This window comes from Periplaneta americana, chromosome 11 (assembly GCF_040183065.1).
Source record: "Periplaneta americana isolate PAMFEO1 chromosome 11, P.americana_PAMFEO1_priV1, whole genome shotgun sequence".
Classification (NCBI taxonomy): Eukaryota; Metazoa; Arthropoda; class Insecta; order Blattodea; family Blattidae; genus Periplaneta; species Periplaneta americana.
In genome coordinates this window covers 124,994,982-125,018,186 of record NC_091127.1, presented here as the reverse complement: position 1 = coordinate 125,018,186, position 23,205 = coordinate 124,994,982, and the positions used below count along the sequence as shown (strand labels likewise).

The following is a 23,205-nucleotide window of genomic DNA, read 5'->3' as shown; positions in this document are numbered from 1 at the left end:
GAAATCAGTGTAGGTACAATTGAATGACAATGTGACCTGTTCTGACTCTTATTAAAATGTTTGAACATGTCTGGGCAAGTTTTTGTACATTTCCAGGTCATTTGGTTTCTTTTGTACAGACTGTAAAATTTTTCCTTTGTCAGAAGAGAGCCAATTGTTGATCCATAGGTTCATAAAATGAGACTTTACTGAAGCAAAAGCACTGGATAGAGATATCACTTGAAGAGGCCTTGGTTGCAAATATGTTGCCTGTTCTGCAATATTATCGACTTTCTCATTTCCAGGTATACCACAATGACTAGGTATCCATTGAAATGTTATTTCCTTTTGGAGTTCTTTTAGTTTACTTAGTTGTTTCTGAAGTGGAATAATTCTATGTGCATATAGGTTTGGTACATATTTAATTATATTAAATATAACCCCCTTGGAGTCGGTAAGTATGCAAATAGATTTTTCTGAAATTTGAGTAGCACACTGAGATGACAAGAAAACAGATAAAATTTACATGTCTTAGAAGCTAAAATTTAGCACAAAATCAGTATGGTCATACAATATGTATACTTTTGTAACTAAGGTAGGTGTGAATTTATATCGTGTCACATATCAATAAATATGGCTTAATGAAGGATGTAACACTTACAGTGAGCAACATCTGCCGACCACTCTGCTCAACCATAGATACAGGTACATATTGTTGCTGGGCTGCAACCTGAAACAAAGCATAAATAATCCATTCACGTGATGTACTCGGCATAAATTAATTTCATTATCAATATTTTGTAACATCCTTTTAAAACTTTTTATATCACCATCACTATCATAATAAGCTTCAAAGGCCTGTTTCATCTGCATATTTATTTTTAGTATTTCAAGTTGGGTCACTACTGGCCTTTAGGTTTATAATACCGTAATGAGTACATTTAATCTGAATCTGTCCATTCAATGTGTTCTTCTAGTCTACATGATTGGATTCTTATCTAAAAGGGAGTACATAATGTAGTTCACTTCTAAATTCCAGACTTTCTCATCTTCTAGCCTATAATCCGTCAGCACACACACATACACTAACTGTGAAATATTCAGCTATAAGTGATATATTCAACTTAATTATTTAAAAAACAGAGCATTCTAAATTAATACTTTTAAAATGCATTATATGCTAACTAAAAATAAGGTAAAATGAGTATATTGTAATCATTTCTAATATTTGTCTATTTACAAAAATTGAAATTTAAAAGTGACATGAATATTGAGATCACAGAAGTGACCAAATTATTAGAATGAAGTGATTACATGTGGAACAAAGATCTATTTATCGGAAGAAATAATGAACAGAAAATTCAGTCTGGAGGTTCCTAATATTTTGTGAACATTCCCTTATCCTTCATTAACACGTTGATTTTATAAGGAATGCTGGTAACCAAAGTTTGACACTTTCTTTGAAAATCAGTACTGTATTATTTAGCCAGATATCAGACAGTGCTTCAATGAGTTCATCTTTTGTTGTAAGCTTCTTTTTGTTCAGTTTCTTCTTCAGTATAGACCACAGATTTTCAATTTGGTTTATATCCGGTCTTTTTGCAGGCAATGGGAGAACAGACTGTTAAATTCTACAGCAGTAACTTATATAATTAAAACATCAATAGTACCAACATCCAGCCAGACAAAATTATCCAATCGGAAAAATATACCAGAAGATGTAAACAATCATATTTACAACAATATACAGTAGACTCTGTGAATTACACTGACCGTAGATGTGACAAATTATATTACGATAAAAAAAAAGTATTAGTCTAATAATTTGGCCCCTCGGGGTAAAATATATTACCGTTTTTTTTTGTTCACTTACACATAACAAATGTGTTTATGGCAAGGGGCGCTAATTCTATAACAATGAGGTACTCTTGACCAAGGATAGTAACTACCTGGCTGGAGTCTATTGGGACTTACTGGGGTTAGAGAAATTTGCTACAAAAACTAGAAATAATCCTACATAGTGCAATTATTTTCTCTGAATGGTTCTGGGAATGCAATGGACAACTCACTTCATTTCTCTCATCTTATGCAAGGAGGAAGAGAAGAAAATGAATTTTTACAAAAAGAAATTTTCTCTAAAGGAAAAAGTGTTAACACAAAACAAGGGAAACAACAGTTCTAAAAGGAGGAAGATTAATCTTTTTTATCGAAAAGTGAACCTGAGCCCATTGGTTTTGTTATGTGAAATATCGTCACTTGTACAAAATGGAAAAAATACAGGAAACAATATGGTATGAAACTTCAAAGTGTACATTATATTATGAATTGAGCCCAAATTTATATGCACTGACAGTTAATATTGTTAGTCAGTATGGTATATTATAAACATAAAAGTTAATATTGTTAGTTGGTATAGTATATTATGAACATGAAAGTCATGCCCCCACTCCTTTTAGATGCCATTCGTAACATTCAGTACTTCCCTTTGGAACTACTAACAGTTTTTAATTCTCCTCATTCCCACTTACAAATCAATGCGCAGTTTACAAGATGCATTGTCTAATCCTTGTGACTAAGTTCTCTATTATTACATTCTGGAATTTTGTGAACCAGGCTCAAAAACCCTCTTAATCAAGACAACATCCACTCGATTACACTTGGTGTAATTCTTAACTTTCAGTGCATACGAATCTGGACTCTAATTATGATTAACATCTTACCTGTTGTGATATGATTGGAGGTTGAATCTGCAGCTGTGGTGGGGGCTGTTGTGCAACAACTGTGACATGCTTTGCAGGAGAGCCCATCCCTTGGTAGCCTGGTGGACAAAGGATGGAGGACACCAACTGGTGCTGGTGGAAGGGGTCTGCTCGTGCAGCACCAGTGTACTGACGTGCCACAGATCGGCCATTGTAAAGCTGGTACTGCAAAGAGTGAAGATCTGTTAAAATGCTCATACATGTCACACTTCACTATCTACAATCTAATGACATAGACACATAATATGTAGGTAAGAAACATCACATACATGATTGCAAAGTTCTCCTTGAATTCTCGTAACATGAACTGTTCAGTACTGGCAATGAATTACTCGCTCACCTTGATGCAGAAGAATGAAAATAAATATATTCAAAGCTATAGTCTAACAGAATTACTTTCAGGACATATCCTCAGTGGTTTTCCAGCAGCAAATGGGTATAATCGTAACAATATGTGAATTCCACAAAAATTTAAAAATGAATAGTGCAAAATTTATTATTCACCAACAACTAAGTAATATATGAATAGGTAATATGCACCAAATAGTTGGCCAATTGCTAACACTACAGATATTGTCTACAAACACCTTCGTGGATCCTGTTGGTCTGGAATGTGCAAATTCCATTTTCGAAATGAGAGCACCTGTAAGAAGAAATTCATTACCACCAATGACAGAATGTTCAAAGAGAAAGTAGACTAGTGGTGTTCAATTCTGATATGGAAGAGAAATGGCAGCAACTTTTGTTTGAAGCCTTCTCACCTTTACTTCCTATCCAAAGGGAACTAGATTCGGGGGGTGAGGGAGGGGGATGATCCCATCTCTTAATACAATACAATCTTTTGGCACGGCATTGCAACAGGGACGTCACCAGGGGGAGCAGGAAAGCTTAAAATTTTATAGAGCTTATACAGAAAGATGCAGACATAATAAACTAGGAACATTTGTATTGATAAGGAAATAATTGATATTTTATTAATTTTTATTTTATTAATAAAATAGAATAGCAATTTTTTTCCCCCTTTTATTTTATTTATTTATTTTTTTTTAATTTGTCTGGGGGGGAGTACCCCTCTACCCCCATAACGAAGCCCTTGCATTGCAATCCATAGTATGAATCAATGTTACTGTGTGTTTGAAATGAAAATTGTAAATTTAACTACAGTACTTAAAAATTTATTAATGTGGTTTTGCGGAAATATATTGTACGTTTACAACAGTTTATTGTTAATGTGTGTTTACTAATAATAAATTTAATACATTTTAAGAAATTTTAATACTGCATGTTGTTAGAAATCCTATTATTATTATTATTATTATTATTATTATTATTATTTATAATCTGATGTTTTCTTTGCATACTATTCTCTAATGAATATTTAGAAGTAAAAACTATTGCAATTATTTACAATTTTTCTATATTACTGGATATTTAGTTATAAAAGTGACAAAACTGAATTACAATTAAAAATGATATAGAAAGACGACAATACATCAAAAGTTGAAATACAGTTACACAATTTAATTACAAAGCTTCGACTTTATCGAGTGTTCAAAAGATGAAATTATATTATATTATACACACATGTACATACATACACACACAATGTACTTTCAGGGATTATTTTCAATTATTAATACCAATTTTACATATCAATTCACTGACATCTGTCTTTGACGTAGAAAGAGAAATTATTCCAAATGGACGTCAAATAAGCCATTTGAAAGGAATATACAAAGAGGAAGTTAATGGATATGTGGTTCACTAGCTACAAGTTAAAACAGAACAATTTACTTGCCAATTTTTTTTTTCATTAGTAATTTCAGAGGCACTTAAGCTTAGTTTGTTTTTATTAGTCAGTTCATGTTTTTTTTTGGAGGGGGGGACATTGAATAATTAACCTAAAATGGGGGGTTGACGTTAAATAGGGGTTTGCTGCTTTTGGTCGAATACTTTCGCAAAAATGCAATTTGCAAAAAAAAGCTACAATAAGTAAATTATGAACAATACTATACAAAAAATGGAAAACATAAGGGGAAGCCGAGAGCCAATCAAGTCTTCTTCTCACCATCTCGGATATCTTTGCATTTGGATTTTTTTCCCCCATTTTGCGAATTAAATTAACTTTCTCCATAAGAGAAAGCATTTTCCTTAGACAATTATCAATTTACCTTTTCAGAGATACTGATAGATTGTAACAAATAAACAATGTATATTGCAAGGGTAAAGTTTCATGCAATAAAAGGAAATGCAACAACAGTATTAGTTCATGTGACTAGTTAACTTGGGAACTTAAGCATGTATATTCTATCCCTTTCCCTGGCATCAACATGACATAATGCTCAAGCCATGCCACCAGCTGCTTGGTGCAGGTGTTTTTTCACGCAATGGTGTACGATTTTTTCTATCTTATTAAGTTATAACTGATCAAATGGTTTTGAAACTTGAAGTACTCATTGACATTCAAGCATATCTGTAAAATCTGAGATAAAAGTAATAATATCTGTTCACGCAACTAAAAGAAAATCTGAATGTGTGCATTCAGTTTGAAAGGTCTGCCAGGACACTGGTGACATTTAAATAACCAGCTGCCAGGGAAGGATTAGAAATTCACAGTTGTGAAATCAACTGAGATTAGGATGAATTTTATTATCACAGCAAAATGAGCTTGTCGGAAATGGGTCCAGACTACACATATAATGGAAAATGGAATGATGGCAACACAGTTAAAAGAAAAGGTTAGCAAATAAAATTAATTTAACGAACAAATAAAATTACAATTAACAAAAGAGTATAAAAAGCTTGAAAATAACCAACCAGGTTGTCATAGGTGGTGGCTCTCTCTCTGACCAGGCGCTGTACCTGATTCGTCAGCTGATTGTTGAATGTCAGTGTCACATTGCCATTTGAACTTGGAACGAAGTTGGCAACAAGGGGCGGAGCTTGCTGTGCTGCTTGGTGGTGTGAATTTGAGCCTGAGTTATTGTAGCCGTTCCGTCGGCACACCTCCATCATCTGAACGCTGGCCTTCACATTATTGCAATGTGCATAGTCTACCAAGTGGGCCAGTGTTACAAATGCGTGGTTGAGTGCTTCACCAGGGGTAATTCGTCTTTCCTGAACAGACACAAAGGATCATATTATAGATCAGACAAAAGTCAATATTTTACAGTAAAAATAAGCAGCCTGTATATATCACCGAAAAAATATATATATATATATATATATATATATATATATATATATATATATATCCCCTCCTCTCTTCAGGAAATTTTTCCAACTTCCATTTTGATTTTACTATTAACTTTTGAGTAACAGGCTTTTTAAAAAATAGAACAAAAATGTAAAATATACACTATTCCACAAGCAATGTCCCCTGAAACAGTATCAGACATATCCTGTTATTTTGTACAGTTCAAATTACTTGTTTTCCATCTTAAAAAGCACTGAAATGGGAAATAAAGGAAATAAGAATAAAACGAAAAGAGAAGGAACGAGAAAGGAAAAACGTGTGGGAGGGAGGGGGGAAAGAAGGAAATAAATAAAGGAATAAAAAAGAAACAAAGAAGGAAAGAGCATGACAATATGAAAAAAGAATACATTAAAGAACAAATTAAAGTAAAGGAAAAAAGGAAAAGGAAAGAAAAATAAGAGGAAAGAAAGGGGAAAAAGTAAAGTATGGAAAGGAAGAAAGAAAGAAAGGAAAGTAAGAGAGAAGGTGTGCACAGCCCAAAACTTGAAAATACTAAAATCCAAAGCTATAAATTCAGAGTGACATAAATATTGCTACCTGGTCCATGGTGAGCATTCTTTTGAGGAGATCAATGAATTCTCGCCTGTCTGCCTTCTCGGCAAGCAGTTCTCCACCCTCGAGATCTGTGGGTACATTCACCTGCCCAATATCGTCTAAGCAGTTGAAGATATATTTCCTAGCCTCTTTTGACTTGATGCCCGTTTCAGCTTCATGTTCTTCTGGCGTCTGTAACAAACAATACACAAAATTACACAATCGTCTCTAAAACATGTCACATTACTCTGGATACTAGAAAGAAACCTTTTGAATGACAGACTCATAATAGTACCACCTTCAAAATTATTTTCCATCTCTATCTTCCAGTCATTTCGTAACATAATCTATTTTTAAGTAAGACTAACTTCGCAGAAGAAAACATCACAAATTTTTGTTTTTCATATACAGTAGAACTTGGTTATAGCGACCTCGTTTTGTGAGACACCTCGCCTATAACGTCAAATATTCTGTGGTCCCAACTAATTCCCCATAAAACATATGCTTTTCTACATGCTTAATACAACAAACGTATATGCGTCTACCTCATATATAACGTCATTTTCAACCTCAATTTGGAATACAATTTTCTAAGAACCAAAGTATTTTACGAAATATTTTGCTGAAATCTGGCAAATCCTTTACTGTCCCCTTCTATCATAGACCTCTGGAATGCAGGCAGATTCCCCATCCCATTATAACCTGCCCGAATTCATGCGGTATTAATGGTAGCTGCATGCGGTCAGTTTTGACAGGAAGTTTTCACTAGGTGCACGCATTTTAACGCAGTATGGCCACTAAAAGAAGTGAGTGACACTTTAAAAGCGATTAGAATTGTGAACATTTTTATGAAGCTAGGAGAAGGAGCAGTGAAATTGCAACTGAAATAATGAACATAGAATTTAATTTAGAAAGTGTATAGCCTATTGGGCAAGTAGGAGACAACAGAGTAAAATGACTGATTACTTCACTCCTCAGTAAATAAGTTTGGTGAATAATGAACAAACTGTTTTAATACAGAATACTGTATTTATAATTGTATATGTATTATAGTGTGTACATGGTATACTTAAAAGTGAATACATAAATCTAAAATAAGCCTAATTATGTTTATTATTTTTCATTTTCCACCTCACTAGACTGATAATATGAATCTCGGTTACTACGACACTCGTTTATAACAACATAATTTTCAAGGTCCCTTGGATGTCGTTATAACCAAGTTCTACTGTATTAATATACATGCAATATTTTACACTGCATAACGAGAATAGAGAAATATTACTTCTCAAGATTAGCAAACTATATGCAATTATTCATATTTGATAAAAAAATACGGTAATCTTAACTCAGTTCTGGAGGAAACTTGTTAAATTTTTTTTTATTCTAATTTCGTAATTTGCGTTTAACACAAAAACATCTCAATCCATTCTAGAAGTATGACAAAAGAAAACTAATTTAATTCTTATATTAATAATAAATTGACAAGCAAGCTGCTAAGGAACACGGAGATATAGGCTTATTAATAATCTAAAACTTTTGTTTTACAAAACTGTGACTACAATCAAGTAGGCTGGCATAAATTATAATTAATCTATAACTACACATTCACAAAAAAACATAAATAAATAAAAATCACTAGAACAGACCTAAAATGCATTACAAGAAAATTGCTACAATAAACACAATAAAAGATTGAACTTCTATTGAAAATAAGCTGCTGCTGGTAGTGGTGATTTCAGAACTCCAAAATATTACTCCAATACGAAATTACATAATTATGATTTGTGTTTTTTTTTTAAATATCTAAAATAGTAATAATTATAATCAATTACTATATTTCTAAAATGTATCGAAAAAAATCTTCTCTACGTTTTTTTCTTTCCATCATGATAGCTGCTTAAGTATTATTTGTAAAGTTGTACCATTAACCTACCTTTAACCTCCAAAATGGATAGGTACTGTCCATGTCCCTATAGAAGAACTTCGTCGTCTTGGATGCATTGTTAAGCATATGCTCGGTGGGAAGACCCTGTGTCTGACTGATATACCGAATCTGGTCATATTCTGATGACCCGGGGTAAAGGGGCCAGCCGAGGAACAGTTCTGCCACTACACAGCCCAGGGACCACATGTCAATAGCCTCACAGAATGGGAGACCTGTTGACAATACCATTAATTACATATCATAGACAACTAACATTGAGTTGGAGGTCTTTGTATCCAAGTGTGGAAAATATTTATTAATATTAAATGCAGACTAATACCATAAACTGGGGTTACTTTGAACACAGAGGAAACTTAGAACATTTTTTCAGAAAATCATATTTAGGTTTCTACATGCTGCACTTGTTATAGATGAAGGCAAATTATTATAAAATCATTCTCATACCAAATTTACCTCCATCTGTAACAAGAGCAGCATGTAGAAACCTAAATATGATTTTCTGAAAAAATGTTCAAAATTTCCTATGTGGCCAAAGTAACCCCAGTTTACGGTAATGAATATATCAGAAAGGAACTCGACATCTTTAACTTAATAGAAAAAATTACACATAATGAGGCATACTACTTGTTGTTGTTGATGATGATGATGATGATGATGATGCTGCTGATGATGAAATGCAGACTAATCAGTTAATCATTCACTCAACTGCCAGATATAACTTGCTCACTATCAAACAATTTTATTAATAAGTCACATTATGTCAAACATGCGGTACAGAAGAAAAAAATATTTAATGGAGATCTGGTAAATTGCGAAGAACTGAACAGAGATAAGCAGAACAAATGGCTGCGCTAGACAAGAAATCTAGAGAAAATTACACAAATCAAAAACACACAGACAAGCGTGTAAGAATAGTTGATAACTGTTGCTGAAGTATATGACTTACCTAATATAATCTCAGGTGCTCTGTAGTATCGACTCTGCAGATATGTATTGCAGACAGCTTTGCTGACATGTGACGCACTGCCAAAGTCAATGACTTTGACTCTGTATGGCTGCCTCACTGGATCAACCAACATTATGTTCTCAGGTTTCAAGTCCGCATGAATCAAACCCAATTGCTGCAAATACATTCATATCGCAAATAATTACTCTAGTTCATGTGTTTTAGTAGTGGTGATTTCTTTAGGCACTAATGTGGGACTATTGAAGTGGTCATGGAACACAGACATAAATAGGTAATTTTCCATTCCTACTTGTGTTTCCATAGCAACATTACTCTAATGGTTTTTTCAACATTTCTGTCAGATTTTGATTTTTTGCCTATCAATGTGAGCTGGTTTCTTAAAAAAAAAGATACTATATGAGTAACCTATGAGATGACGAAAGTTATTTTTTACGTTATACAAATCTGGCTTTCAGGTAGTAGCTCCCTGTAAAGCAGGTTTGAATAATTTCAAGGAAAAATTGTTCCAGAGCCGGGTATCGATCCCGGGACCCTTCGCTTAGTGCGCAAACGCTCTACCGATTGAGCTACCCCAGGAACTATATACGACACAGTCACAATTTTTCCTTCTATATCCACACAACTCAAATGAGATGACAAGATGCCAGAACTCAACTATGAAATTATTCAAACCTGCTTTAAAGGGAGCTACAACCTGAAAGCTAGATTTGTATAATACATTCGTTACTGGAGGTACGTTAACAGAAAGCCATAAATTAAGTCACACAGTATTGTGTGCACTCATAGTTGAGTTCTGGCATCTTGTTAGCTCATTTGAGTTGTGTGGATATAAAAGGAAAAATATTTTTTACGTTGTTTTACACTGTGTTTCAGGAGGAATAGTAAATATTTTAGGAGACTGCAGTATGGACTATTCCAAGTAATAGAGTTCATATAAACATGTGATCAATGTTCAATGCGTGTGGAAATACAGCTGTTTAGATGTTATGCATAAACGTCTTACAAAAGATATGAAGAAGAAACAAATGAACTGAAGATGGCGCACACTGAATGCTATACTATAAAGATATATAGCCAATACTAGTGTAGCATGTGATTATATGTTAACCCGCACATTGAAAGAAAACTATAGCCCATTATAAGCTGTAAAACTCTGCTATATAGCGCACTTTTGACTCCTGGCTATTTTTACAAAACATAGCAAAGATTGGCGCATGCAAAAAATACAAATACAACCACAAAATGTCCAAACAGAGATCTAGAAAACATTGCAGCGTCATCTTCACACTTTCAAGACAGAAAATTTAATAGAGGAGAGTGCATTGACAATGTAATATTTACAATTTTTAATATAAGTTGTATAAACACACTGTTTATTGAACAGTATACTGGTATGTGTATTTTTATGTTACGATTGTTTATGTTATTAAAAAAACTGCGTTAATAAATTATTAAATAAGTTGATAAAATAATAAGTTGATAAAATTTCTATCCAAAAAGTTGTTATTGTTTTCTAATGCCAGGCGTTTGACAATAAAGTCATTTGACCTCTTGCACTCCAATATTTTTCAAAGATATTATCATGACCAGCCACTGAAGCACAGATTTTGAGGTTTTCCGAATCCATTTCTTGGTTTGAGTTGCACAATGGGCAGTTAGGGGACTGATATATTCCAATTCTATGCAGGTGTTTGGCCAAACAATCATGGCCTGTTGCCAATCTAAATGCAGCTACAGACGATTTGCGTGGTAAATCGGGAATTAACTGTGGATTTTGATGCAGAGAGTTCCATTTTTTCCCTTGGGATTGAGTTATCAAATTTTGTTTGTCGAAATCTAAGTATGTAGATTTAATAAATCTCTTCACAGAGTAATATGTAGATTTAGTAACAGGTCTGTAAGTAGCAGTGCTGCCCTTCTTTGCTAAATCATCCGCATTCTCGTTTCCCAGGATTCCACAATGGGATGGTATCCATTGGAATACAATTCTTTTATTGAGTGATATTAATTGAGAGAGCATTTTAGTTATTTCTGCTGTTTGAGATGAAGGTGTGTGTTTAGAGACGATTGATAGAATAGCTGCTTTGGAGTCTGACAATATAACTGCATTCTTAAATTTATTGATGTGGCATGGAAGATTCCTGAGACATTCACTTATTGCAATGATTTCACCATCAAAACTTGTTGTTCCATATCCAAGAGATCTATAAAGTGAGAAGAGACAGCACGTAACACCTGCACCTGCACCTTGTTCTCTGGAGATCAAGGATCCATCGGTGTATAAATGAAGCCAGTTTTGTGGAGGGTACCTAATATTAATTGTCTCTAAAGACAATTGTTTCAGTATTTCAGTATTTACTTCTGATTTCAGTATTTCTTCTGTTAAATTTAGATTATATTCTATATTTAATAGAGTTAAAGGGTTTGGTTTAATTTGTAAGTTTTCTTTTAAATTCGGGATATTGATTTTCTGTTTTAATTCTTGAACAATGGATATGAAACTTTTTTGAGTTTTCAATCTACAGAGAGGACTGTATGAATGCCAATTGTTTCCTGGTAATCTGATAAGTTTTTCATATTGAATCAGTGCTTTTTCTTCTATTGTCATTTTGATGCTGTTAATATTAGTGAGGAATCTCAAAGAATCTATTGGAGTTGTTTTGATTCCACCAGTAATGAGTCTGAGAGCTCTGTCCAAAAAGTGAAGATAACGTTGTAAAGGACAGTGTTTGGAAAAATAATTTTTCAGCAATGAAAAGGTAAAATTAAAGTAAAATACCATTTATCTTAAACTGCAAATCTTTCTTTAGCAGACATTGCTTTTCTATAGATAGTGTGTTTTCCTTCTGTATGTCCTCTTGAATGAGCTGTAAGATCTTCTTAATCTATACTTTTGTTACACGAAAGTGTTGCTGAAAGTTTTCCTCATTCTTTTCTAGACCGTGATATAAATAATGGGATTATCCGAACTTTTATTAATTTCATGAATTGAGTTCTTCTGCCTCTGTTGCAAAACCAATGCAAACAATAAAAATTCCTCTGGACTCAACTTCTTGGTCATCTTGTAGAATATTTAGAATGTAGAATGAAGCATTAATACAGCAACTAGTGTGTGCATGAATCTTCATATCTTACAGCTAGCTAGAATATTGCATAAAAGCATAGCGTTGTATAGTATAGCATCCAGTCTGTGCCGGCCTTTACTGATTGATTGAAAGCCTTACAAAAGGTATGAAGGAAAGATAAACAACTTATTCATGGCATTCAACGACTATTTCAATAATGTCAATAATCTGCAATAGTTTAAAGTACTTGTAATTGTTAAAAAGCTCATTATCAACTGCAATGTACTTTTCAACTCTTCTGGCAATAGTATGTGCAGCTCTTCTGAGGTCGTTTTGACATTCTCTTATAAGGATAGCACTATTCATAATGCAAGTGACCAATTCATCTCTTATACTTACTACTGTATTATCTATCAACTTTCCTTTTCATCTGTCCCAGAGACAAACTACAGGATTTAGATTTATGGACCTTCACGAAGGTTTGGGCGCATTAGTGATCAATGAATGTGACCACCATGGCCAATCCATCATTTGGGAAATATTAGATTTAGATGATGTGTCACCTGATGTCTATAATGTGCATGTCACCCCTTTTGTAAATCAATCAATCAATCAATCAATCAATCAATCAATCAATCAATCAATCAATCAATCAATCAATCAATCAATCAATCAATCAATCATCTGTCTCTCCTTTCATACCTTTTGTAAGCTTTTTATAGGTAATTCAAACAGCTGTATCTCCACACTCAATGAAAATTGGAACCCATGTTTATACCAACTTTCTTATGTGGACTAGTCTATACTATAAACAACCTAAAATATTTACTATTTCTCCTGAAACACCTAAGCTTGCCCCCCCACCCCCCAAAAAAAGTGATTCTGTGTGGAGACATTCATTACGAATGAAAGTTATTTTTATGTTGTTCTTATAAAAATAAAAAAAAAAACCTTATTATATATACAGAAAGAGTCATGTAGCTCGGACTCAAATCTGGTGGAGATGCGTTTTTTCATCTTTTCAAAACTTATCAGAATGGATCCAGGATCCACTTGGCCTTCTGTAAGATAGAATTTTTCCTTGAAATAAAAGATTGGTGAAGTGTAATGTTCATCACATCACCTTTTTGTGATGCATAACTCTAGGAAGTCTGGAAGCTCTTATGTCCCTGTCTTCTGTGTCCCTCAATGGCGTGTATATTTACATTTTTCCATAATCAAAGGCATAAAAAAACCAAGATGCTAAATCTAAATCTAAGGGTGAAAGAACACTAAACTCACCTTTAATTTGAGAAGTGCTGTTAAGACTTGCTGAAGAATTGGCCTAATATATTTGAGTGGCAATGGACTGAACTTATTCTGCTTGAGAAAGTCGTACAAGTTCTGCTCCAGCATCTCGAACACCAGACAGGTGTGATTTTTGTGCTGGAAGCACTCATATGCCCGAACAAAATTGAATTCATCAGCATTTTCCTGGCTAAGTCGTGACAGGATGCTAACCTGAAAACAAAAGCATTGCAAGACTTAGTAAGAATATTAGCAATGCAAGTCAACAACAATAATGTTGTCACAAACTGAGAGGCTTTAACACTTTTAGTATACAAAACTTACTTCAATTTGTCCCTGTCGAGCATAAGAGGGATGGTTCTTGAGAATCTTGATGGCAACAATCTCATTGGTGCCTTTCTTCCAGCACTTTACAACCTACAACAGACAAAAAAAATACTCATTACTCAATCATCATTTCCATTAAAAGACTGGTCCCACCCCAACACTTTGCTCTTTCACTCTTGTAAGGATTATGAAGCAACATTAAGATATTCAAAAGTAATGCAACTCTTTGGGCATATAGACGGCCTGGCAAAAGGCCACCACTTTATAACACATTAAGAGTAAAAATGCACTTCCGTTCCAATGAAAAAGAAAGATAAATTTCCACTTCCTTGCTCCAAATTTGCCAGAATTTTTGTTTGAAATGGTACTGCTGGAACCCATTCATTAGATAACAAACGATAAAATTTAGGTGAAAGGGAGGGTTGAAAGTAGTATATATTTATTTCTTCCTGTAACCACTATAGGTTGCCACTGACAAAGAGTACCATGATACAATAAATAGAGTCAATGCCTTGAGGCTTAGTAATACATTGTTGTTAGAGTGAAAAATAATTTGAATTAGATAAAACACATAATAATAAACGAAGTAACGTCAAGGAGATGCGAATTAAAGTCATGGTCCATATGTATGATGCCTGAAAATAGCTATTGATCCTTTGAGTGTTGCAATTGTTAGGTCTCCTAAAACATCTTTATGCAGGCCAAAAGATTTACAGAAGTCAACTAGGAACCGGGGTATGGTACCACAGGCTCCTATCATTAGTCCCGTAATGACGATGGATTCCAGATGGTATTTGTCCTTATAAAAACTGATGGAGGGTTCATGTATATTCCTTTTTTCCTCGTGTACTTCTTCTGGCTGGTGTTCATGCGATTCGAATCTCACAGTAAGGTCTATGATGTAACCTTCAAGAAAGGGAGGTTTAAATGCAATTATGTCGATTCTTCGATTACTGCCTCACTGGATATGCCGTGTACTTCTTCATATACTGAATAACCTTTGTTCCTTAAGGCAGTTGCTATTATAGATCTTACTGTATGATGCCGCGTATTTCGTAGAAGTTCATCGTGTGGACAGGCCCCAGGACATGGGCAAGAGTTTCAACCTCCCTGTCGTAACGTCGACAGAGGTTACTGCCCGACGACCTGCCAGGTACACTACGCACAGCTGATACGTGCTTTCCTCCACTCACTACAGGAAAGACCCTTATGATTCCGGATCCACTTATTGGCCGGGGTATATTGTTGATATATTAGGATTAATGAAGAAATAGAGAATAGCAAATGAAAAGTACGAGAAATATTGAAGGGGAGATTAGACCAAGTAATAAAAAGGTACACAGTGTAAATTGGAGTATTTGTGTAGGCGTGTACTGCTAATAATGTGTTATTACCTTAATATGTATTGGCGGCACCTGATACGAGAAATGTGAAGTACACTAGAAGGCATACGTCACTTTGATAGTGATTCTTACGTCGAATGAGGATGTTAAGTCTGGCAGGTACGACAGGAAAAGATATGTTTGAAATTGCGAACAACTTCAAGACAAAAATTAAATAGACTGGGCTGATTGTGTTGGTGTGTGCATCGATGGTGGGTATTCTGTATCGGAACACTACAATGGTCTACAAGCACTTATCCACAGCAAACCTCCTGATGCTATTTGGAACCACTGTATTATCCATAGAGAAGTACGTGCTTCACAGCATTTGAATGTTGATCTGAATCAAGTTCTGCAAATTGTTATAAATGTGGTGAACTTTATTAAAACTCGTCCTCGGAAAGCTAATTTTTTTTAGTCAAATGTGTCACAATATGGGGGTTGAACATATATGTCTTATTTTATAGCAGTACTCATTGGCTTTCCAGGGGAAATGTATTATCGCGCTTTTTTTAACTTAGGTGAGAACTCTATTCTTACCTAGAAGAAGAAACCATATCAGGCTAAGTGTTTTCTGGACATAGACTTTCTGTTAAAGGCCATATTCTTAATGTGATCTTTTTGAGGGTTAAACTCATTAAGTAAGTCTTTTGTGCACAAAATTAGAGTTACGGATAATACCAGAGCAATATTTCAGTAACAGTAAATAAAAGCTACACATCAAGCCAGCAAAGTCTAAAAAAGAAATAGCGAATTAATTTATTTTTACTCTGCTACTGCCAATTATATTATGCAGACTATGCAAAAACAATTTTATATGACAAATTAAACATGATTTAAGAAATGAGGAAATTAACATCAGATTTTCATACGAAAATGAAAGCTCATATAATTAAAATCGATCTAATGAACAGTTGTTTTAATTATCTCGACGATGCCAGCAGTCATTGATAACATAAGATATCATTCAAATACAGTAGGCTAAATTAAATTCCAAATGCATCGTCCAGAAAACAAGATATTCAGCAAACAGTGAAGATAACGAACATGATGAGATTCTAGTCATTTCATTGACATAAATACATACAGGCATGTTTTCAGTTATTCAATATTGATATAGCAGTAGCAATTTGGTTACACTCATGAATTTTGTACTTTCAAGCTGTACATGACCCACACAAAAAGCACTTTCAGTAAGACGGCAGCTAGTAAATTGGCAATGTTGTGCAGCTTCTATGTTGAATGATGCCCAATCACTTGAGTTATGATATTGTAGATTATTTATGAATTTATAATTACAGTGAAATTCTTAAGATACGAGTAATTATGCAAGTATGTATGGGCAGGGAAGTATTTTCTTTCAAACTGGTAACTTAAGAACACCGTATCAATTATGAGGTTATCTAGCACCAGTAGAAATGGTAACAGCGAGATATTTGGTAAGGATTACTTGATATTTAACTTCGCTGGGGGGAAAACCTCGGGGAAAAAAACTAGGTAATCAGTCAAAATGGAATTTGAACCTATGTCTGTGCGTAACTTTTGCTCATGAGTCCATCTTACTAGCATCTGACTTACGTCAGTGGCTGGGAACCATGTTCCATATGGGTAGAAACTCTCACTGTGGCATGATTAAACAATTATAATACATTATAAATTTGTTATTCACATTAACACTTTAGTTGCTGTATTTTAGGTAACCAAAGATCGATTAAACTTTTCTTCAATAAACATATAATTTAAACAATGAAGTAGCTTACTTATCAGTTGGAAATTCTAAATCACCTTCTATACTATTGAAAATATGCAATGCTTATGTCTTGCTTAGCCTAAACTGCATTTGCAAATTTTTTCGTACATTGCATTAAAATAATCTTCTCTTTCGGAAATTATCCTCACCCGTCTCGATAAGAACCATCATTTTCAAATGTCAAGTCCATCATTCTCCTCGCCACGATGAAAATTATTGCCGTTAATGCAAGATTACTTATTTAAATGACCAAATATTGACCAATTAACTTAAATGCAGTTTAATGAAAGCTTAATGCTCAATTTGTGTTGGTGATATGCATTGTCCCTTGAAGTGTCAATTAAAGAGATTTCAAGTGACAAAGTTAAATATTTTGATGAAATGGCCTCTTAGACCTCAGACTGAGCGTTCTTATCCCCAACTCCATGCACAAACACAAACCAGCCAATAAGGACTAAAGAACTCATGAATTATACTGTACTCTTAAGATTTATGATATGTCTTTTAGTGCTCACCTGACCAAACGTTCCTCTGCCTAGAAACTCCAGAACTTCATACTGTGTGGTCATAGAATATAGGACTTCATGTTGAACAAGCTGGTAGTCACCATCGGCACTAGAGGAGCCCTGAGGCGCCGGGCCGGCGGCTGCCTTGCTGTGAGACGTCGTGTTGGCTGCCGTAGTGTGTGCTCCCGTAGTAGTAGTTTCTGTACCCCCGCTATCACCATTACCCTCACGCTCGCACGATTTTCTCTGTGTATACATAACCATTCACTCATAGCAAGCAATCTCAGAAACAGGATATGTACCAGCATTTCTCAAATCAGTAAACTACAGAACAGATGTTCAGATATGATAACAAAATATGCCATTATATTAATATATCAATCATAAGCTCGAAAAAAAAATGATCAAAATTAAACTTAAGAGTGTTAGAGCAGCCATACATTATATGCATTTCAAAATAATTTTGTAAAATAAAACGCTCACTGTTAACTGAGCAACTAATATACCAACATATCTTTCTGGAGAAGTTGGTTGAAACACTGCTTAATCAGGTTAGAATTTAGATGTACACAGATAATACATATGCATCCTTGAGGCGCATCTGTTGTCCCTGACTTTTATAAACTTAGTACAGAAATGATAGGTAGCATATATTTTTGTGTATAAACTGTGTTACGATTGTATTTATAGGGGGTGCATTTAAACAGAATTATAGTCGCATTGCTGTTATTTCCGGTGTGGCTTCTCCTCTTTGCTTACATCCTAGGAAGTATAGGCTCTATAAAGATTAGGTAGATATAATCGTTCGCCATTTTAGTTCTTTTGTTGCCGGTTGCAGTTAGCAGATGATGCTATTTGCCGCACTGTTAAACATTATCACATTGTGGTTTCTAAGACAATTGCACTGTAATTTTTAGGATTCATAGATAAATGACTAAGGAAAGAAAGATTGGAATGGAACCTTGTATTCTCAAATAACGTGAAAATACTAGCAAAATATTAATAGGGGCAAAAATAACAAATATTACAAGTTTTCTGTGTGTTAAATGTACATGAAAAGTATAATTCATTTCAATAAAACAAACTCATTTTTACCAAAAATGTTCATAGAATCCTGACTCTTTCAACCCACGATTTTGTAAACACTGAATGCAGCGCGAGAATTTCTATAATAAGCAACCATCGGTTCTTTCTCCCTTAACAGACAAAAATTGAGACTCCAGTTCTCTGCGAAGCAAAATTGCTCGTGTTTAACTTACCACAACTCGCAAAAAACCAGTAAAGATTTTGAGTAGCAGCCACTTTTAAAAGTAATTTCCATTCTTTCTAAACATCTGACCCCAATCTAACGTGAAAAATAACAGAGTTTGTCGTTTATCAAATTCTGAGGGTGTCAACGTTTATTTTGAACGGGTCACTTCGAAGTTAGTATTTTTTTCCTCAGTTTTCAGAAAAGATTTTGGCACCCAATTCTTTCCTATGCTTTCCTTACACATTTATCTATAAATCCTAAAAATTACAGCGCGATTGACTCTCATAGGAGTTACGACATGATGTTTAACAGTGTGATAGTTTTCATCTGCTTGCTGCGAACGGCAACAAAAGAACCAAAATGGTGCACGATTATACAGATTATTTATACAGCCTTAGGAAGTGCATAACATCATCGGCAGTGAATGACAAAACACAGACGTTTAAATGTAGCCGATCTGCAACGTGACTGGCTAACGGAAATAAGAGCGACGCGACTATAATTAGTTCTCGCCTACCTGAGAGATTTTTATGAAACTGTGTACAGAAGTTACTTGTAGTATGAAGGGTACAGGGAAAGAACGAGCTTTGTCACTTTAGCAAATTGTTCAGGAGAGCAAAAGCCTGTCGTTGGCATAGTCTTTCCTTGCCTGTCAAATCTAAAATCTGTCATAGCACTTAAACTGTTAACATTATCACAGTGTTTCATTCTTAGGATTAAAGTACATGGAATTCTGAATAATTTCAAGGAAAAATTGTTCCAGAGCCGGGTATCGATCCCGGGACCCTTCGCTTAGCGCGCGAACGCTCTACCGACTGAGCTACCCCAGGAACTACACACGACACCGTCACAATTTTTCCTTTTATATCCACACAACTCAAATGAGCTGACAAGACGCCAGAAAGAAAAAATTGTGACGGTGTCGTGTATAGTTCCTGGGGTAGCTCAGTCGGTAGAGCGTTCGCGCGCTAAGCGAAGGGTCCCGGGATCGATACCCTGCTCCGGAACAATTTTTCCTTGAAATTATTCAAACTTTCTTTACAGGGAGCTACTACCTGATAGCCAGATTTGTATAATACATGGAATTCTACTCCACACAACATACACAACTCATTTTTGGAAGAAAAAAATAGACAAAGCACGTTCTTTCCTGTACCCTTCGCATATTTTATGTGCACAAACTATTGATTACGTTTGTATAAGAGGAACTACTTTTTTACACTGATGCATTTAGACTAAATAACATCTCTTCTATCTCTTTTGCACAAGAGTTACAGATAGAATTATTTTTTTCTCTCTCAAAGCCAAATGACTTCAGAAATACAGTAACTATTCTCCTCTTCAAGTTTCTCTGACAAGGGATTCTATCAGTCTGCACTTAGTTTTGATACTGCTTTCGTGAAAAGATTTAGGTGGTCTTTCTACTCTTGGAGAATACCAGGCTCAGTGGCTTAAAGTGGTTTCGATAATTTTGTGATGCTTATAGGAAATTGTACTTCATAATTTAACCAGACCTGGACTTTCAATAAAATGTATTCTAGTTCCTACTCAACTGTTTTCAGAACTTCCGAAAATCAGATTTATGATACATAGTTCATTATCTTTTTGATAATCTAAAAGTGGCAACACTGCAGTCCTGCAATCTATTTTTTTTCTGTTCATAATCACACAGTTCATTTGATGCCCCATTTTTCCACAGCACTTAAAATAGTTGCATGCGGGTTACAATACTGTAAATAAATGACATTTGTTTCTGCACAACATAATTTCGCGTGAAAGAAAGTAATATTTCCAAACTATATGAATAAATTACATGCAGAAATTATTAAATAATGAGAACTTAAAACGTCTATAAATCTATGAAATTTAGTTATTATGGCATATTAACTTCAATTATTATCTCTTACTCGCAAGGCCTGCAAATGTTGACAATCTTGTAAAGAATGTCATAAGTACAGAGAGAGGCAGTGAGAAGTTACCGCACTATGCAGGGGATGTCGGGGAACAGACTGCCCGCAATCCATTGCTTGATTCACCGGTAAGCTGTAGCAACGCCGGCGGGCGCTCAGTTTCATTACGGTAGGCCTAAAATTCCCGAATAGTGGGGATGGAGTGCACGGACAGCGGGAAGCGTACGGAGTGTTTAGTTGACAAGTGGAGTGTTTGTTAAGTGCACTTTATTACGTAATGTTGCATTATTACACTTGTTATTGAACATTATTTGTGTTTGCTATCAGTATGGTGACGTATAGTACTGCACACCGGATATCTCTAGTTGAGACATTTCTCCTAAAGAAGAAATCGTATGACAGTACCGTTCGCAAGTTTCTAAGCCAGTTCCGTAACACTGCAATGCCTTCGAGACAGTACATAACCAAATTATTCAGAAAATGGCGAGAAACAGGGTCTGTTTTAAACAAAAAGAGAGAATCATAGAAGAGGGTATTAACAGATGAGAATCTTGCAGATATTCAAGCAAGAATTGAAACCGGACCGAGAAAATCTTCATGCCGAATGATGCAGGTGTGTGGTATTTGAGAAAAATCGGCGTTACGGGAACTGAAAATGCTACGCTTTCATTCTTACAAAGTGTCAGTGATTATCAGTTAACACAACAGGATCCAGCTGCCTTCGTAAATTTCTGTCGGTAGATGCTGCAATCTATGACGGTACTGTCGATTTCAGAGGCGGAGATATGACGTGTGTTTCGAAATTTTTTAACACAAAGCAATGTTTGTATCGGGAATGTTGGACATAATTTTCAACAGCTGCTTTGATGAAGGGTAAGATCTACATCAGTTTTCAACTTCATTCATTAGGTAATTCTTAAATAATAATTTAGGCCTACCATATTGAAACTGAACGCCCGCCTGCGCTGCTACAGCTTACCAGTGAGTAGAGCAATGGATTTTGAGCAGTCTGTTCCCCGATGTCCCCTGCATAGCGCAATAACTTTTTGCTGCCACTCTCTGTATCTTACAAACCCGCAGGTTATAACACCTTAAATATTCTGAAGTTCAAAGCTTGTTGTTATAAGGCATATAGAAGTTTCGTTGATCAGTTCATAATAAATATTAAAATATTTATTTTTTCTTTAATGGCGTGAGTCATCAGCATGCACACATGAGTTTCTGTATTCCGTCCAATGTTTTGCTAAAACGTGCACACTTAGTTCTTCACATTGTCGAACACAACCCTCTCTCTCTCTTCCACACTGAATAACTGTCTCGCACTTCATACAAGGTCAACCTGCCTGCAAGTCCAAGTTTACGAGAACATCATGATAATATACCGCTGTTTATTGTAATTTAGATTATGGATCATGAAGGTTCAGTATGTTTACAATACTATCTCATCAATAAATTGCACTTTCACGAGGGTGAACAAATTTAATTTTGTCCCGCTAGATTTGCGTTTCGTACACTGTGCTGCTGACAATTTCCGATAATTTTCCATCATCCCTACTCTTATTACAAATCAGTCAGCTCACTGTCATTTTCACTCATATCACCGAGTTCAATTCAATCGTTTCCTCTATAAGATTGTTGGTGTGTCAATATTGCTCGAAATATCATGATCCACATTCTTCTATTCTGTTGAAGTATTGTGTTCATAGATTACTGAGTAAGATTTTCTATTTCTGTTACTGAATTTCTCTGTCACCCTTTTTCTTGAAATATTCTAATATGTTCTATAAGCAGTTGTGCCCACACAGGGGTTTGCAAACCCCCGAAATTTTGTAGGCATAGTGCTGTATTTCCACAACGGATTTTGGAATTATTATTATTATTATTATATTACATCGCACAAATCAGACTTATACCTCCATATTTACAAATTCCATTTTCTAGTAATAGACATGTGATTCATGTTCAATGAACGGCAAAAAGAATGGGCCGACTCTTGGTCGATAGAAATGCCAAGTTCACTCGTGTAAACGAACTGCACTTCAAGGCACTGCTGTGGTGTCTCTTCATTGAAAGTCGTCCGTCTACAATGTAGTCAACCATACGAGTTGTGTGTGGCTCAGTGGTAGGATGTCTGACATCCGTATCACAGGTTGTGAGTTCGCCTTCTGGTAGCTAAAATTATTATTATTTTTTTTATTTTAATTTTTAATTAATTTATTAGTTTAAACGTGAAATGGCATTCGTTCATAAACTTCGTTATGTCTGCCTTGTAAAAATATTATT

At 35.0% G+C, this 23,205-nt stretch overlaps 1 protein-coding gene across 10 annotated transcripts in view; it reads right to left on the bottom strand.

Moving 5' to 3' along the window:
- Window positions 1–23,205, bottom strand: part of Hipk (Homeodomain interacting protein kinase) — a 138,339-nt gene that overhangs the window by 87,183 nt on the left and 27,951 nt on the right. For 7 of the 10 annotated variants that reach the window (XM_069839994.1, XM_069839996.1, XM_069840000.1 and 4 more), the window contains 9 exons: window positions 17,770–18,006; window positions 14,120–14,212; window positions 13,790–14,008; window positions 9,423–9,597; window positions 8,465–8,688; window positions 6,529–6,720; window positions 5,556–5,855; window positions 2,700–2,903; window positions 641–709 (listed from right to left, as the gene is read on the bottom strand). In XM_069839994.1, the coding sequence (XP_069696095.1) occupies window positions 641–709; window positions 2,700–2,903; window positions 5,556–5,855; window positions 6,529–6,720; window positions 8,465–8,688; window positions 9,423–9,597; window positions 13,790–14,008; window positions 14,120–14,212; window positions 17,770–18,006 (1,713 nt within the window). The remainder of the gene's footprint in view (window positions 1–640; window positions 710–2,699; window positions 2,904–5,555; window positions 5,856–6,528; window positions 6,721–8,464; window positions 8,689–9,422; window positions 9,598–13,789; window positions 14,009–14,119; window positions 14,213–17,769; window positions 18,007–23,205) is intronic. The other 3 variants (XM_069839997.1, XM_069839995.1, XM_069839998.1) reach the window with 3 other exon arrangements.